Source organism: Salvelinus fontinalis, chromosome 26 (assembly GCF_029448725.1).
Source record: "Salvelinus fontinalis isolate EN_2023a chromosome 26, ASM2944872v1, whole genome shotgun sequence".
Taxonomy (NCBI): Eukaryota; Metazoa; Chordata; class Actinopteri; order Salmoniformes; family Salmonidae; genus Salvelinus; species Salvelinus fontinalis.
In genome coordinates, this window is record NC_074690.1 from 31,082,687 (window position 1) to 31,099,825 (window position 17,139).

At 43.4% G+C, this 17,139-nt stretch overlaps 1 protein-coding gene across 3 annotated transcripts in view; it reads right to left on the minus strand.

The window, feature by feature from the left end:
* Positions 1-17,139, minus strand: part of LOC129824105 (dipeptidyl aminopeptidase-like protein 6) — a 169,101-nt gene that overhangs the window by 106,979 nt on the left and 44,983 nt on the right. The window contains exon 1 of one of the 3 annotated variants that reach the window (XM_055883445.1): positions 12,474-13,226. The exons of the other annotated variants lie outside the window; for them this stretch is intronic. Coding sequence (XP_055739420.1) covers positions 12,474-12,668 — 195 coding nt within the window. The 5' untranslated portion in view covers positions 12,669-13,226. Of the gene's footprint in view, positions 1-12,473; positions 13,227-17,139 lie in introns of those variants that run through there. 3 annotated transcript variants of the gene reach the window in all.

Below are 17,139 nucleotides of genomic sequence, written 5' to 3' on the forward strand. Positions count from 1 at the left end.
GACAGTCCACACTGGTCATTACGAGATCGCATTTCATATCAAACACTAGCCTAGAAGCTAGCTAAATAGTTTGTTGCTAGCAAAGCTGCCAATATGACAACCGAATTCAAAAATACCAGTTGCTGAAAACAGCTGGTCAAACTAGATACATGTGGGAGGATTTGACAGCATAGCACCACTTGCCTCATGACTGCAACGGTAGGGACCAGAGAAATTCATGTTCATCACTCACCACGTTGGGTCATGAAATGCTCCAAAATAAATATGGCACTGCAAAAACAAATAAATGTTAGCATTTACAATATATCCTATTTTGGTTTGTGTGGTTGTTGGTTTAGCTTTCTGTAACTTTGTAGGGTCTGCATGTGCAGGCCAGTGGAGGCTCCTCAGAGGAGGAAGAGGATAAGCTACAGCTAGCTAGCGCTGCAGTGCATAAAAGGTGGTGAGTAGTTGACTCAAAGAGAAAGACAATAGTTGAACAGTTTTGGAACAAATTAATTTATTCCAAAATTAGAGAAGACAGAGTGAGAGAAGGAGAGAGAGAGAGAGAGAGATTTTGTAATATATACATTTTTCACTTTCACTTATTTAGCTAGCATCAAATGCAGCTAGCTAGTCAAGACTACTCAAACACCTGGCTCAAACAGAGAAGAAGGGGAAGGAAGGGGAGGTAGCTGGCTATGGCTATCCAACAATGGAACTCTTCCAAGTCAAGGTAAGCTTTTGGTTTTATTAATTTATTTCCACCGGGGCCCACTGGTGTAACTGCTTTCTGCTTGCTGCTGACTGTACACTGTAGTTCATAATTGTACCGGGTTTACTAACATGTCAGTTCTAGTGGCTATGTTGACTTTGACCTGACAACGATGTAGGTTGTGTGGCTGTGTGTAGTGGTTAGTGGTCATGATATGAAGGTTTGGCCTGATCACAGACAGCTGATGTGTTGTGCACTGAGTCCACAAGCGAAATGGAAAAGGTGAGAGGAAGAGAGCTTGTAGATTTTTTAATTTTTTAAATTTTTATTTCACCTTTATTTAACCAGGTAGGCAAATTGAGAACACGTTCTCATTTACAATTGCGACCTGGCCAAGATAAAGCAAAGCAGTTCGAAAACATACAACAACACATAGTTACACATGGAGTAAAACAAACATACAGTCAATAATACAGTGAAAAATAAGTCTATATACAATATGAGCAAGTGAGGTGAGATAAGGGAGGTGAAGGCAAACAAAATATATATATAAATAAAAAAATATATAAAAAGGCCATGGTGGCGAAGTAAATACAATATAGCAAGTTAAAAAAATAACACTGGAATGGTTGGTTTGCAGTGGAAGAAGGTGCAAAGTAGAGATAGAAATAATGGGGTGCAAAGGAGCAAAATAAATAAATACAGTAGGTAAAGAGGTAGTTGTTTGGGCTAAATTATAGATGGGCTATGTACAGGTGCAGTAATCTATGAGCTGCTCTGGCAGCTGGTGCTTAAAGCTAGCGAGGGAGATAAGTGTTTCCAGTTTCAGAGATTTTTGTAGTTCGTTCCAGTCATTGGCAGCAGAGAACTGGAAGGAGAGGCGGCCAAAGGAAGAATTGGTTTTGGGGGTGACCAGAGAGATATACCTGCTGGAGCGCGTGCTACGGGTGGGCGTTGCTATGGTGACCAGCGAGCTGAGATAAGGGGGGACTTTACCTAGCAGGGTCTTGTAGATGACCTGGAGCCAGTGGGTTTGGCGACGTGTGTGAAGCGAGCGCCAGCCAACGAGAGCATACAGGTCGCAGATGTGGGTAGTATATGGGGCTTTGGTGACAAAACGGATGGCAATGTAGATAGATGTGAGAAGGAATTATATATACAACAAGCTGTTTGTATGTGGCTGCTATGAAAGTGAACTATGTACGTGTGTGATCAGGGGTGTATTCATTGCGCCTATTCTGTTGAAAAACATTTCTTAAATGTGATATTGTCAGTCTGCACAGGGCTGACTGTTCAATGAGCCATATATTGAGCATTATTTTTGTTGCGTCATGATTGCAAGGTGCCCCGATATCTTTTCCACCTGTCCTGATATCTTTTCCAACTGTCTCGTTCTCTGGTTAATGTCCATTCTAGAATGCCCTTCTAGCCAACCAGAAACGAGTATTCAACAATGCTGTGGTATACAGTATATATATATATATAATATAATTAAGATTGGAGTGACATTATATACACATATATTGAGCATTATTTTTGTAGCTAGAATTTGATATAACAGTTTAAATTGAAAAGAACATATTGATGCGTCTATTGTTGTTTTGTATATCAGTTCATAAACCCGATGTCATGGTATTGGGACGTCAAAAATATGTTCCCAACTATCTTGAATTTTATGTGGCATAGTTATCAAACCTCACGACCTAAGTGAAACATCCATTTTTATTTATTTATTTTATTTTTTTATAAATTTTATCCCATTTTCGTGGTATCCAATCGCTAGTAATTACTATCTTGTCTCATCGCTACAACTCCCGTACGAGCTCGGGAGAGACGAAGGTCGAAAGCCATGCGTCCTCTGAAGCACCACCCAACCAAGCCGCACTGCTTCTTAACACAATGCGCCTCCAACCCAGAAGCACCAATGTGTCAGAGGAAACACCGTGTACCTGGCCCCCTTGGTTAGCGCGCACTGCGCCCGGCCCGCCACAGGAGTCGCTGGAGCACGATGAGACAAGGATATCCCCACCGGCCAAACCCTCCCTAACCCGGACAACGCTTTGCCAATTGTTCGTCGCCCCACGGACCTCCCGGCCGCGGCCGGCTGCGACAGAGCCTGGGCGCGAACCCAGAGACTCTGGTGGCGCAGCTAGCACTGCGATGCAGTGCCCTAGACCACTGCGCCACCCGGGAGGCCCGAAACGTATACATTTTACGATTTATACTAGTCATTTTAAGCCATGCATGGTTTTCGATTGGAGGCAGACAACCCAATTCATTCCTTTCTATTTTGAGCAATTGTCTCTTCCATTTTTTTTGGCAGAGCTGTGATGAGTTGGTTATACTTTTATATTGAGCATACATCTCCATACACCTTTGTTAATTGCTTCTGTGACATCATTTTACAGTCCTTATTTACAATGTCATTCATAAACATGATACCTTCCTTATACATTTTCTCCAAGAAAATGGGTCTTTCCCCTATCAGTACATTGCCATATCAGTACTAAGCAATATTATTTACTGTAATATTTGTTCTGCCTCTTTTGGAGCATGAAATTGGAATTGTAACCAACTGTATCGCTTCATTTAAAAAGGAGGATACTTTAAACAGGGATCCATTGTCAATCCACCGGAAATTATTGGTTTTAATCTGTATAATGGCAAAAAGACCCCTTTTGAACATTGGATATGTCTCTCTTAGTTGCCTGCTGGAAACCAGTTTGGATTTAGATATAATTTTGGTATAACGGAGGCTTTAAGAGAGAGGCCTTAATATTTAATAGCAACCCTCCAAACTCATGTTTATTATATAAATATGCTCATATAACTTTATCTGGTTTGCCATTCCAAATAAATGGAGGGGAAAAAATCTTGCATGACTTGAAATAGGATTCTCCTGGAGTCGGTTTGGATGACCCATTTGCGACCAAGTTTTAACTTCCTGACTGATGTCTTGAGATGTTGCTTCAATATATACACATAATTTTCCTTCCTCATCATGCCATCTATTTTGTGAAGTGCACCAGTCCCTCCTGCAGCAAAGCACCCCCACAACATGATGCTGCCACCCCAGTGCTTCAAGGTTGGGATGGTGTTCTTCGGCTTACAAGCCTCCCCCTTTTTCCTCCAAACATAACGATGGTCATTATGGCCAAACAGTTCTATTTTTTTTTCATCAGACAAGAGAACATTTCTCCAAAAAGTACAATCTTTGTCCACATGTGCAGTTGCAAACCATAGTCTGGCTTTTTTATGGTGGTTTTGGAGCAGTGGCTTCTTCCTTGCAGAGTGGCCTTTCAGGTTATGTCGATATAGGACTCGTTTTACTGTGGATATAGATACTTTTGTACCTGTTTCCTCCAGCATCTTCACACGGTCCTTTGCTGTTGTTCTGGGATTGATTTGCACTTGTCGCACCAAAGTACGTTCGTCTCTAGGAGACAGAACGCGTCTCCTTCCTGAGCGGTATGATGGCTGTGTGGTCCCATGGTGTTTATACCTGTCTACTATTGTTTGTACAGATGAACGTAATACCTTCAGGCATTTGGAAATTGCTCCCAAGGATGAACCAGACTTGTGGAGGTCTACAATTTTTATTCTGATGTCTTGTCTGATTTCTTTTGATTTTCCCATGATGTCAAGCAAAGAGGCTCTGAGTTTGAAGGTAGGCCTAGAAATACATCCACAGGTACACCAGGTACACCAATTGACTCAAATTATGCCAATTAGCCTATCAGAAGCTTCTAAAGCCATGACATAATTTTCGGGAATTTTCCAAGTTGTTTAAAGGCACAGTCAACTTAGTGTATGTAAACTTCTGACCCACTGGAATGTTGATACAGTGAATTATAAGTAAAATACTTGCCAAAACTATAGTTTGTTAACAAGAAATGTGTGGAGTGGTTGAAAAACGAGTTTTAATGAATCCAACCTAAGTGTATGTAAACGTCCGACTTCAACTGTAAAAGACAAAACCAGGTAAGCAGCCATAAGCATTTTTAACCCAGTCGCCTCAGTTGTACGATATATGAATATTTAATTTTTATCCACATACATGAATTAATTCCCACAATTGACAAATAATATGCGGAATAATGTAGGCACTTCCTACGAAGGATTGTTACTACTCACGCATTATTCACCCTGACCTGATCTTAATGACTGCTTGTTTGATTTGAAATGGGGCCTGTTTGAATAGACTAAAATGAACAGCTTTGTATCCGTAAAAAACAAAACATGGTATTCTACCTCCATCCTGGTGCCGCAGTGGATTAATTCCATGGATAGAAAACACAAGATCATAGCTTCAAATCTCACTGCTGCCATGACACAATAAAAAATACATGTGTTTACATGATTAATGCCTAACGAAATTCATTTCCATATGTCCTATCTGTGCTTGGAGCTCAAAAAGTTACCCCAAAATAAGCTAGCAGTGTTATTAAAAATCGTATTGTGAAAGTTTTAATGAAGCTATAAAAAAAAACTCAAAATAACCTAGAATTTCTGTTCTCAGAGCGTTAATAAAACCTCCCAGGAAAACTATCAGGGAACCAGAGTAAAACGTTTTAAAACCTCCCTCTCTCCCCGCAACCTAAAAAAGAAACATTCCCAGAACAGGCAAAATGTTCACTTCTATTCTCAGAACGTTTGAAAAAGGTTCAGATTTACCAGTCAGGAAACGTATAGCTTCATTCCCATAACCAAAGTGAAACCAAAAACATACGTTCCCACAACTTTCAAGAAGCCAAATGTGATAGCTGAGAGGTAGGCAGCGCTAGCTTTGTCCCGATAATGAAACATATTTCGGACAATGACATAGGTGTTGTCAAGACAGCACAGACAGATCTGGGATAAAGCAGCGCAACTGTGCTACAGTAGGGCCATGTATGTAGAGGGGCGTGGCAGCGTGGCGGGGGATGATAGATGGCACAGTGCGACAGACAGACCTCGGAGGGGCGGCGGCACGGCAGAGCAGAGGGGATGCAAGGCCTGTTGAGAGGCCCCTGGGGGCCAGTGACAGAAAGGGCATCCACATTAACAGACAGAGCACTTAGGAGAGGTGAAAAGGATCATATTCACATGCTGCCTCCAGATAATACATAATAGGCCCAGTTTTGGGCTTTCATCTAAACCTGTTTGTTTAGGAGAAGCAATCCAACTGCCATTGTAGGCAGGTGCATCATGTCAGTCGCCATGGTTGGAGCGAGTGGCATGTTGTTGGTAAGGGCATCATGTGTATGCTGCGTCATCTCCAGATGGCAATCGAATGGCACCCTGGAGGCAAGAGTGAGTGAGGAGAGATTATGCCTCACCCTCTTCATCTTTGAAACCATGGCAACACAGAGCAGGAGGTCCTAGCTGAGGAGGCTGTGGTGTGGTGAGGAGAAGATGGCCTCGGTGGCCGCATAGACATAAAATGATATTAGCATAAAAGATAATTAGTCATTCTATTTCTATGGGTGGCAGGCTGCTAAGTACACTCTCTGTTCTTTACAACAGGGAGAATGGGCATGGCCTGGATGGATGTATATACCAGAGCCATACTGTATAGATGGCTCTGGGCTACACAAACCATCCACTATCTGACTCATTGTCTGCTATCAGACTAGCATCTACATGTAAGTGGCAGAGCGTCCCGAACAGCAGTAAAGCATGTGGAAAGCCTAATGATGCAGCCATATCCCGGGGCATAATAGCAGGATATTGTTAATTGCATTGCCACGGCTATTAATATGGACTATGGGAGGAAAGAGAATATTTGCTATCACTGTTCTTTTTTCCTCCATTTGACTGCTCTTAGTAAGCTCTGTGTCAGCTCTCCTTGACCCAGACACAAGCCACTCCGAGAAAAGCATTATTTGACAAATGCCATCCTTTTAAGAGAATCTCACTCCTATTTGTTTTTTCTTCCAAACTTTGTCCCCCCCCAACACTGGAGTGATGCCTGGGATTTAGGCCAAGCTTTACTCATGGCTAACTGCACAAATCTAGAGTGTGTGCTTATAGTAGCTACTATCCAGACCAAAATTGTCTGGACAGGCAGGAGTGGGTCCAGAGCAGAACAGACTAACAGGAGTTTATTCTATTCTCGGACTAACAGACAGATGGAGCTAGATGAGGCTGCCCGTGTCTACCAACCAGAGTAACAGTACCCATCTCAATGAAACATCTCCCACTTCAATCATGCCCTTTGAACTCCCATGCCAAATCAGTACCACACAAAGTGAGTACATGATAACAGAATAATGTACCTACTAGGAAAGGGGCTTCATGTTTGATCAGATTTCACTGGCTATTCTTTTGATCAAATAAAATAATGTGTATGATATTGTTTGAAATTGAATCTTTATGAGTCATTCTTATGTAATGTTTTGGGAAAAACAGCAGAGTTGAGATGAGCTTTGTTTTGGGATAAATAACTTGCAATATTTATCTGAAATGTTGTGCACTGAGAAATAAGCAAAAAAACAACACTCATATGAGAGAGAGAGAAAGAGAGAGAGAGAGAGAGAGAGAGAGAGAGAGAGAGAGAAAATAACCTAACATGTTAGTCCCTGGAGACAATCTTTGTAGCCAACTACCCATGCTGTTTCACACCTAATCTTACCCAGCAGGCTCCCCAGAGGGAGAGTATGATACTTCTGTCTTTCTTCTCTGTTTCAGGACACACTTGAGTGGTTATCGTCATCGTCCAAGGGAGAGACAAACTCTTTTGATAATTGGTTGAAAATAAAACTGCTGTGCTATATTTTTATTTTACCAGGTAAGTTGACTGAGAACACGTTCTCATTTGCAGCAACAACCTGGGGAATAGTTTCCGGCTGAGAGGAGGGGGATGAATGAGCCAATTGTAAACTAGGTATTATTAGGTGACCATGATGGTTTGAGGGCCAGATTGGGAATTTAGCCAGGACACCAGGGTTAACACCCCTACTCTTACAATAAGTGCCATGGGATCTTTAATGACCTCAGAGAGTCAGGACACCCGTTTAACGTCCCATCCGAAAGACGGCACCCTACACAGGGCAGTGTCCCCAATCACTGCCCTGGGGCATTGGGATATTTTTTAGACCAGAGGAAAGAGTGCCTCCTACTGGCCCTCCAACACCACTTCCAGCAGCATCTGGTCTCCCATCCAGGGACTGACCAGGACCAACCCTGCTTAGCTTCAGAAGCAAGCCAGCAGTGGTATGCAGGGTGGTATGCTGCTGGCATATAAAAACCCAGTTTTACATTTCAACATTATGTTCAGCTTTCAATTAAAATTTGAAGAATACAAGGTGATAAACTTCCTAAGGCTGTTGCTGAATAGCAAAGCGGATCAGGTCACACTTTCAGGAAATTATACCTTGAGTCTATTGTGATGAATTGCCCATTATAATTCAGCAGGGATGTAAATGTTTCAGTACACAATAGTAATTACAGACCTAATTGCCACATGTAATTTGTGAGCTTTAATGAATTCTGTAGAAAAGCGGCAGAAATGTGTCTCATTGAATGTTAGCTTTATTGTCAGTAAAAAAAAGTGTATAAACATTCACACAGCAATTCACATAGCACACCACCCCCCAGTGCCCCACAGCAATAAAAAGCCAAGCTACTGATGTCCTAGCTAGCCTATAAAGGTAATTAAATTCAATGAAAATACAAGGAACTCAAATGTAAGTAAACATGTATGAATCAATCTCCCACTCAGTCATTAGATACCAAGTTCTCCTGCACAGTGTACACTCGTGTGTCACCTTTCTTTGTCAGGTGATGGAGGGACTTACAATAGGATGTGCTTGAGTTCTCCTCTGTTGGCTGGCTGGGCACCCCGGGAAAGTCAATATGGATACTGCTCACAAAGGGAGCCTGCTCCACAGGTCACTATCCTTTAAATGTCGCCCTATTTTAGGCTGCAGCAACCATGCGATGATTAATGACAGTCATTTTATTGTATTCCAGCCCCGACTGCCATTAGCAGTAGAGGGTAATGAGAAAGAGAAAGAAGTCTGGCTGATATCCCCTCAGGTGACTCTATAATACCATAGTACTGTGCCACATAATCCTGTTAACATATATAGGCTACATGGTGAGCATGCGATAACTAGCTGGCAAGTGTCTTCATTGACATTTTTAACCTCTCCCTGATCCAGTCTGTAATATCTACATGTTTCAAGCAAACCACCATATTCCCTGTGCCCAAGATTGCCAAGGTAACCTGTCTAAATAATTGCCACCCCGTAGCACTCACATCTGTAGCCGTGAAATCCTTTGAAAAGGCTCGTCACGGCTCACATCAACTCCAGCACCCCAGACCCCCGAGACTCACTCCAGTTCGCAAACATCCCCAACAGATCCACAGATGATGCAATCTCTATCCCACTCCACACTGCCCTTTCCCACCTGGACAAAAGTAACACCTACATTAGAATGCTGTTCATTGACTACAGCTTAGCGTTCAACATCATACTGTCCTCCAAGCTCATCACTAAGCTAAGGACCCTGGTACTGAACATCTCTCTCTGCAACAACGTGCATGATTCCAACACCATCATTAAGTTTGTCAACGATACGACAGTGGTAGGCCTGATCACCGACAACGATGAGACAGCCTACTGGGAGGCGGTCCGAGACCTGGCAGTGCGGTGCCAGGACAACAACCTCTCCCTCAATGTGGGCAAGGCAAAGGGGCTTATTGTGGACTACAGGTATCGGAGTGCCGAACAAGCCCTCATTAACATCGACAGGGCTGTAGTGGAGCAGGTCGAACTTCAAGTTCCTCAGTGTCCACATCACTAAGGACCTATCATGGTCCAAACACACCAACATAGTCGAGAAGAGGGCACGACAACGCCTCTTCCCCCCAGGAGGCTGGAAATATTTGGCATGGGCCCTCACATCCTCAAAAAGGTCTACAGCTGCACCATTGAGAGCATCTTCACCGCCTGTTATGGCAACTGCTTGGATTCCGACCGCAAGGCGCTACAGAGGGCCCAGTACGGTACTGTACGGCCCAGTAAATCACTGGGGCTGAACTCACCTGCCATCCAGGACCTCAGAGGCTGTATCAGAGGAAGGCCAAAAAATTGTCAGAGACCACCCAATGCATAGACTATTCTCTCTGCTTCCGCACGGCAAGCGATACTGGAGCGCCAAGTCTGGGACCAAAAGGCTTCTGAACAGCTTCTACCCCCAAGTCATAAGACTGCTGAACAGTTAATAAAATGGCCACCCGGACTATTTACATTGAACCCTTTACTATTTATTAATAATAATAAAAAATTGCACTCACACACACACAACACACACACACATGCATATTCATTCCCACTGAGTTCAAGAAAACAAAATGTCACCCCAGAAACTGTGAAACTCCTCAACTCATGAGGCAAATGGTAATTTCATGCTCCACTACTGCTTGAGGGATTTCAGGACTGAAGGTTTGCTGAAGGTGATACAGGAAACATAGCCATCTGTTTTTGAAAGTATTGGAAATAACCCTAGAGAATAAAAAACGAATATACACCACCATGTTAAATCATGAAATTGAAAGATACTAATATTGTAATGAGATATACAATACATGTGGCCATTGTGGTAGGACATTGGGGAACATGACACACTATAACAGTGTCGTTGTGCTGTGTGGTGTAGTGCTTTGTTGAGCGCGACAGAACAGTATCAGTGACAGAGAAAGTGTCTGTCGATCCTCCCTTTATCGCCTGATTGTCATCACATCCTCACATTGACAGGCTCTATATAGCCTTGTTGCTGTCGCCATCTCTACCGAGAGAAAATATATGCGAGATTAACACTCAAAAGTCATCAATGTAAGGGAATTTCGTTTTGTTTTTTTACCTAAATCCAATGACATGGTGACATTTCTTGTTGTTTTCACGTTGCATTTATGTTAGTTGACAACTCAACTAAATGTCAATCAAAACTAGACGCGTCTGTGCCGAGTGTTTTTTAAACAGCAATACAGAACATGAAGTGTTAAAAAACGACCGTGACGATGAAGAACTAGATATTTGTATTTATAATAGGAGGCCAGTTCTTCAAGGGATCCCGGGCCGCCTAAAGTGACTCTTCCAGCTAAATTGCTGCAGAGTAGGTGAAGCTCTAGCCAGTATTATGAAAGGAATTTAGGCTTTGGCCCAATGACAACAACAGTTTATTATCAATACAAATATTTAGTTAATCATCGTCACGGTCGTTTTTGAACACATGATCAAATACAATTTTATTTGTCACATCCGCCGAATACAACCTTACCATGAAATGCTTACTTGCAAGCCCTTACCAACAATGCAGTTCAAGAAACAGAGTTAAGAACATATTTACTAAATAAACGAAAGTAAAAATAAAACAAAATAAAAAGTAACACAATAACATAACAATAACAATAACAGGCTATATACAAGGGATACCGGTACCGAGTCAATGTGCGGGGGTACAGGTTATTCGAGGTAATTTGTACATGTTGGTAGGGGTAAAGTGACTATGCATAGATAATAAACAGCGAGTATCTCAGTGTTGCCTAAGATACAGACTTTACTTAAGCAATAATACATGAGAGGCCATGTGTTAAGACATTTTTATCATGGCTGTGATGTGGTTATATCCACGAGGCGATGCCGTTGTATAATGTTCACTGTCATTCCACAACTCGACACATTTTGAGCTTAGGGATTCGAGCAACACTGGTTTCAAAAGGACAAACTAAAACAAACCGTATGAGGGGGCGACAGGTAGCCTAGTGGTTAGATCGTTGGCCAATAACCGAAAGGTTGCTGGATCGAATCCCCGAGCTGACAAGGTAAAAATCTGTCATTCTACCCCTGAACAAGGCAGTTAACCCGCTGTTCCCCGGTAGTCCGTCATTGTAAACAAGAATGTGTTCCCAACTGACTTGCCTAGTTAAATACAACATTTTTAAAAATGAGCATAGGTGTACTAATGCCTTAACAAAAGCAGGGAATACCTCCATGTCCAATATCAGCACCATGGACAGGGCCATAGAAAGTAACAACGGCGTGAGCATCGCCGCAAAAATGCCACTGAAGACTAATTATGATTCAAATGTAAAACCAAACTACATCAGGCGTATACCTATGCCTAATTATCTTCAACATGGGCTACAGAACACACTCATCTGTTGGACCTCTACATTTAAACATTAAAGTCCTCGCAAAACGAGAACCCGTGAAAGCTTGCCGACTTCGATGAGATAATTAGATTGCAAAAGAGGGACAAATCCCTGGCGTTATTACACCGGGTTTTGATTTGCATCTAACCTACAAATCAAAAGTTGAATTTTAATTAATTTCAAGCTGTCAACCAACAGACCAGGGAGCTGTGAAGGTGTATTTAAATGCCGTCACATACAACTTTAACCAGTTTAACCAAGTATCACAACACAGAGAGCGACGGCCTATTCAGACACTACACAAGGCCAACCATCCAGATACAATAAGTATCTTCAATAGAAACCACGCCTCGACTGAGGGAGCATCTGACGCTCTGAAATCTGCATTCATAGCCTGCTGATCTGAAAATCACGGTGGTAGCACACCCTGTTTCAGTTGCAAAACCATTTAGGCAGGAGTGGACCAAGAACATAATCGCAGCAGCATGATAGTGTACACTCAAATAATGGGGCGAAAAATATAAAGCAGACAGGGGCTATGCAATCAGTTGAAGTTGTCAACAATTAATCAGGTGGTGCTTTCAATTATGAAATCAATACACCAATAGTTTAAAGTAGAGGTTTAGAACAAGGTCTTACGTGCTCGTCCTCGCTCGCATTTTTCTTTCGGTAGGGAACATGGGCTCTGCCGTCGGTGACGGGCTGATAGGTCTTCCCTGTGTTGTTCTCCTCATCCGCGACCTGTCCGCCGAGTAGGTGGCTGGCCTCAGGTGGGTGCGGGAAAGAGTTATTCGTATTAATCTTACCGGTGAATCTCTGATACAGCGAAGCCATAAGTCCAGTCCAGAACAAAACCACTACAGCATGTCAAAGCAAGAGACAGCTCTCGTCTTTGGGGACTTGCTAGTATGTGTAGGCTACTGCTTCTTTTCTGTGCGCTTCGGAGAGCCGATGGCGGGTGGCCAATATCTCCCTCTGGAAAAAGCGGAGATTGTTCAAAGACAACAGGTGAATAATCCCGATAAAATAACGTGTTAAAACTGAAAACCTTTTCCTGTTTTAATTAGAAAACAGATAGGCCTATAGGCTAAACAGCGAGTCCTCTGATCGATTAGCTGTTGGCTTTGTCCTAAAGGAGCGGTGAGCAAGGCTACATTAGGTGTCAATAGTTGGTGTCTGTATTCAGAGCACGTTGGTTCCCCTCTTCGGTTTGTTGATGCGTCCTCACAGCGACATAGCAGCCCGTCCCCATGGGTATCCTATCTGATTTTAAATACAGACTCAGAAATTGTACCCAATCAAAATAACTAAATAGGCTGATAGCCTCAACAGCTCTTTGGTGGTTAGACAGACCTGGTGTGTGTGTGTGTGTGTGTGTGTGTGTGTGTGTGTGTGTGTGTGTGTGTGTGTGTGTGTGTGTGTGTGTGTGTGTGTGTGTGTGTGTGTGTGTGTGTGTGTGTGTGTGAAGTGTGTGAAGGACGTAACCCGTGGCGCGTCCGTGGACGCGTTCTGCATGAGAAGTGAGGTAAGGCTGTGCACAACCTATCTCAAGAACACACTGCAGACTATAGCCTACTGCATATAATACACATTCATGGAGGGGTAGAGCAGATTTAATTTAATCCAATATTGCATTAAAGTTTTTTTTAAATTGTCCGGTCTCAAAAAAGTGCAAAAAACAAGCAGTAATGTAATTATTCTGGTCGTTATTCTGGTCGTTCCAGACCCTGTTAGTCCAGGACGGAGTTCGAGTGCCTCTCTGCGGCTCAACGAGAAAAGACACTTGCATTCAGAAGAATGATGACGACTTTTTTTATGACAGTTATAGTTTACCGACACCCCTTACTACATTCAGTCTTTTCTTCAAGTCGTCTGAGCTTATTTTCCATATCTGTATCTAGAAGACCTTGGCAGCCAACCTCTAACACAAATTCAACACATTCCTCTTGAATCGAGATACAAAAAGCAATTTGCGGGATTTCAGCTCCATGCATGGACAGCACCATAAACCACGTTTCCATCCACAGTATTTATGCGAGTAAAGCCGTACAGTAGGATAGATATATATTGTATATAGACACTATATATACAAAAGTATGTGGACACCCCTTCAAATTAGTGGATTTGGCTATTCCAGCCACACCATTTGCTGACAGGTGTATAAAATCATCTGTCCTCGGTTTCAACACTCACTACCGAGTTCCAAACTGCCTCTGGAAGCAACCTCAGCACAGGAACCTAGCGAACACCTTTGGGATGAATTGGAACGCCGACTGCGAGCCAGGCCTAATCGCCAATATCAGTGTCCGACCTCACAAATGCTCTTGTAGCTGAATGGAAGGAAGTCCCTGCAGCAACGTTCTAACATCTAGTGGAAAGTCTTCCCAGAAGAGTGGAGGCTGTTATAGCAGCAAAGGGGGGGACCAACTCCCTATTAATACCAATGATTTTGGAATGAGATGATCGACGAGCAGGTGTCCACATACTTTTGGTCATGTAGTGTACATATCAGAGAAGGCTGGTGGGAGGAGCTAAAGGGGTACGGGCCCATTGTAATCGCTTAAGTGGAATGGAGCCAAACATGTGGTTTCCATATGTTCGATGTGTTCTATTCCATTCCAGCCATTACAATGACACATCCTCCTATAGCTCCTCCCACCAGCCACTGATATATACATAAAACCATGACAGCTGTGAAGGAAACAGGATGTTTCAGTACAATTTTATAAATGCCAGCAGATCATTTGTTTGTTTGACATGGTGGGATCTTTCTGTGTTGGTAACATTAATTATGTGATAAATGGTGGTGGAAACAAATATTGGTATCACCTAATAACCATCATATCAAAGTAAACTTGGAGTCATGGCAACTCTGCTTCTAGCTCCTGAGCAACTTTGCAGTATTTAGTTTTTTTGTGTGTTATTTCTCACATTATTATCCCAGAATTTTTGGGGGTGTTTTTACATACAGCCGGGAAATAACTTTTGGATATCAGAGCAGTGGTTACTCACCAGCATTATGACCAGGAATACGACTTTCAACATTTAAGTCTTTATTGAAGACTCATCTCTTCAGTAGGTCCTATGATTGAGTGTAATCTGGCCCAGGAGTGTGAAGGTGAACGGAAAGGCACTGGAGCAACGAACCGCCCTTGCTGTCTCTGCCTGGCCGGTTCTCCTCTCTCCACTGGAATTCTCTGCCTCTAACCCTATTACAGGGGCTGAGTCACTGGCTTACTGGTGCTCTTCCATGACGTCCCTAGGAGGGGTGCGTCACTTGAGTGGGTTGAGTCACTGACGTGGTCTTCCTGTCTGGGTTGGAGCCTCCCCCTTGGGTTGTGCCGTGGCGGAGATCTTTGTGGGCTATACTCGGCCTTGTCTCAGAATGGTAAGTTGGTGGTTGAAGATATCCCTCTAGTGGTGTGAGGGCTGTGCTTTGGCAAAGTGGGTAGTGCTATATCCTGCCTGTTTGGCCCTGTCCGGGGGTATCATCGGATGGGGCCACAGTGTCTCCTGACCCCTCCTGTCTCAGCCTCCAGTATTTATGCTGCAGTAGTTTATGTGTCGGGGGGCTAGGGTCAGTCTGTTATATCTGGAGTATTTCTCCTGTCTTATCCGGTGTCCTGTGTGAATTTAAGTATGCTCTCTCTAATTCTCTCTTTCTTTCTTTCTCTCTCTCGGAGGACCTGAGCGTTTTTCCTGGCCACCAGGCTTCTCCACCTGCATTGCTTGCTGTTTGGGGTTTTAGGCTGGGTTTCTGTACAGCACTTTGATACATCAGCTGATGTAAGAAGGGCTATATAAATAAATGTGATTTGATTTTACTTTGTTTGTATTCCCCCCGGCGGAGAAGAGGTATTCGGAGTGGACTTCTAGGAGGCGCGCACACCATCCACCGCTTCCGAGTATATTACTTGCCAATGTTCAGTCTCTGGATAATAAAGTAGATGAGCTCAGGGTGAGGATCTCCTTTCAGAGAGACCGAAGGGATTGTAACATACTCTGTTTCACGGGAAAATGTCTCTCTTGGGATACACTGTTCCCGTCCAGACAGCCATCTGGTTCTCAGTACATTGCGCAGACAGGAATAAAGAACTCTTCGGGAATAAGAAAGGCGGGGGTATATGTTTCATGATTAACTACTCATGGTGTGAGTGTGATAACATACAGAAACTTAAGTCCTTTTGTTCACCTAACCTTGAATACCTCACAATCAAATGCCGAGCAAGAGAATTCTCTTCGGTTATAATCACAGCCGTGTATATTCCCCACAAGCCAATACCACAACGGCCCACAAAGAACTACACTGGACTTTATGCAAACTGGAAACCACATATCCTGACGTCGCATTTATTGCAGCTGGGGATTTGAACAAATCAAATTTGATGAAAAGGCTACCGAAGTTCTACCAACACATTGACTGTAGTACTCGCGCTGATTAAACATGGGACCACTGCTCCTCAACTTTCGAAATGTCAAAAAGGCCCTCCGCCCTCCCTTCGGCAAATCTGATAATGACTCCATTTTGCTCCTCCCCTCCTTTAGGCAGAAACTCAAGCAGGAAGTACCCGTGCTAAGGTCAATTCAACGCTGGTCTGACCAATTGGAATCCATGCTTCAATATTGTTTTGATCACGCAGACTGGGATATGTTTCTGTAACAAACAGTGTAGTTATTCCCCCCGTAAGGCAATAAAACGTCCAAAACGGCAGTGCAGAAACAAAGTGGAGTCTCAATTCAGCGGCTCAGACCCAAGACGTATGTGGCAGTGTCTACAGACAATCACGGTTTACAAAGGGAAAACCAGCCACATCGCAAACACCAACATCTTAGTTCCGGGCAAGCTAAACGCCTTCTTCACCCGCTTTAAGGATAACACAGTGCCACCATCACGGCCCGCTACCAAGGACTGTGGGCTCTCCTCCTCTGTGGCCAACATGAGTAAGACGTTTAAGCATGTTAACCCTCGCAAGACTGCCTGCCCAGACGGCATCCCTAGCCGCATCCTGAGAGCATGCACAGACTAGCTGGCTGGAGTGTTTACGGCCTGATTACCAACAATGATGAGACAGCCTACAGGGAGGAGGTGAGGGCCCTGGGAGAGTAGTGCCAGGAAAATAACCTCTCACTCGACGTCAGCAAAACAAAGGAACTGATCGTGGACATCAGGAAACAGCAGAGGAAGCACGGCCCTATCCACATCGACAGGACCGCAATGGAGAAGGTGAAAAGCTTCTCAGGTGGAAAGTTCCTCGGTTTACACATCACTGACGATCTGAAATGGTCCACCCACACAGACAGTGTG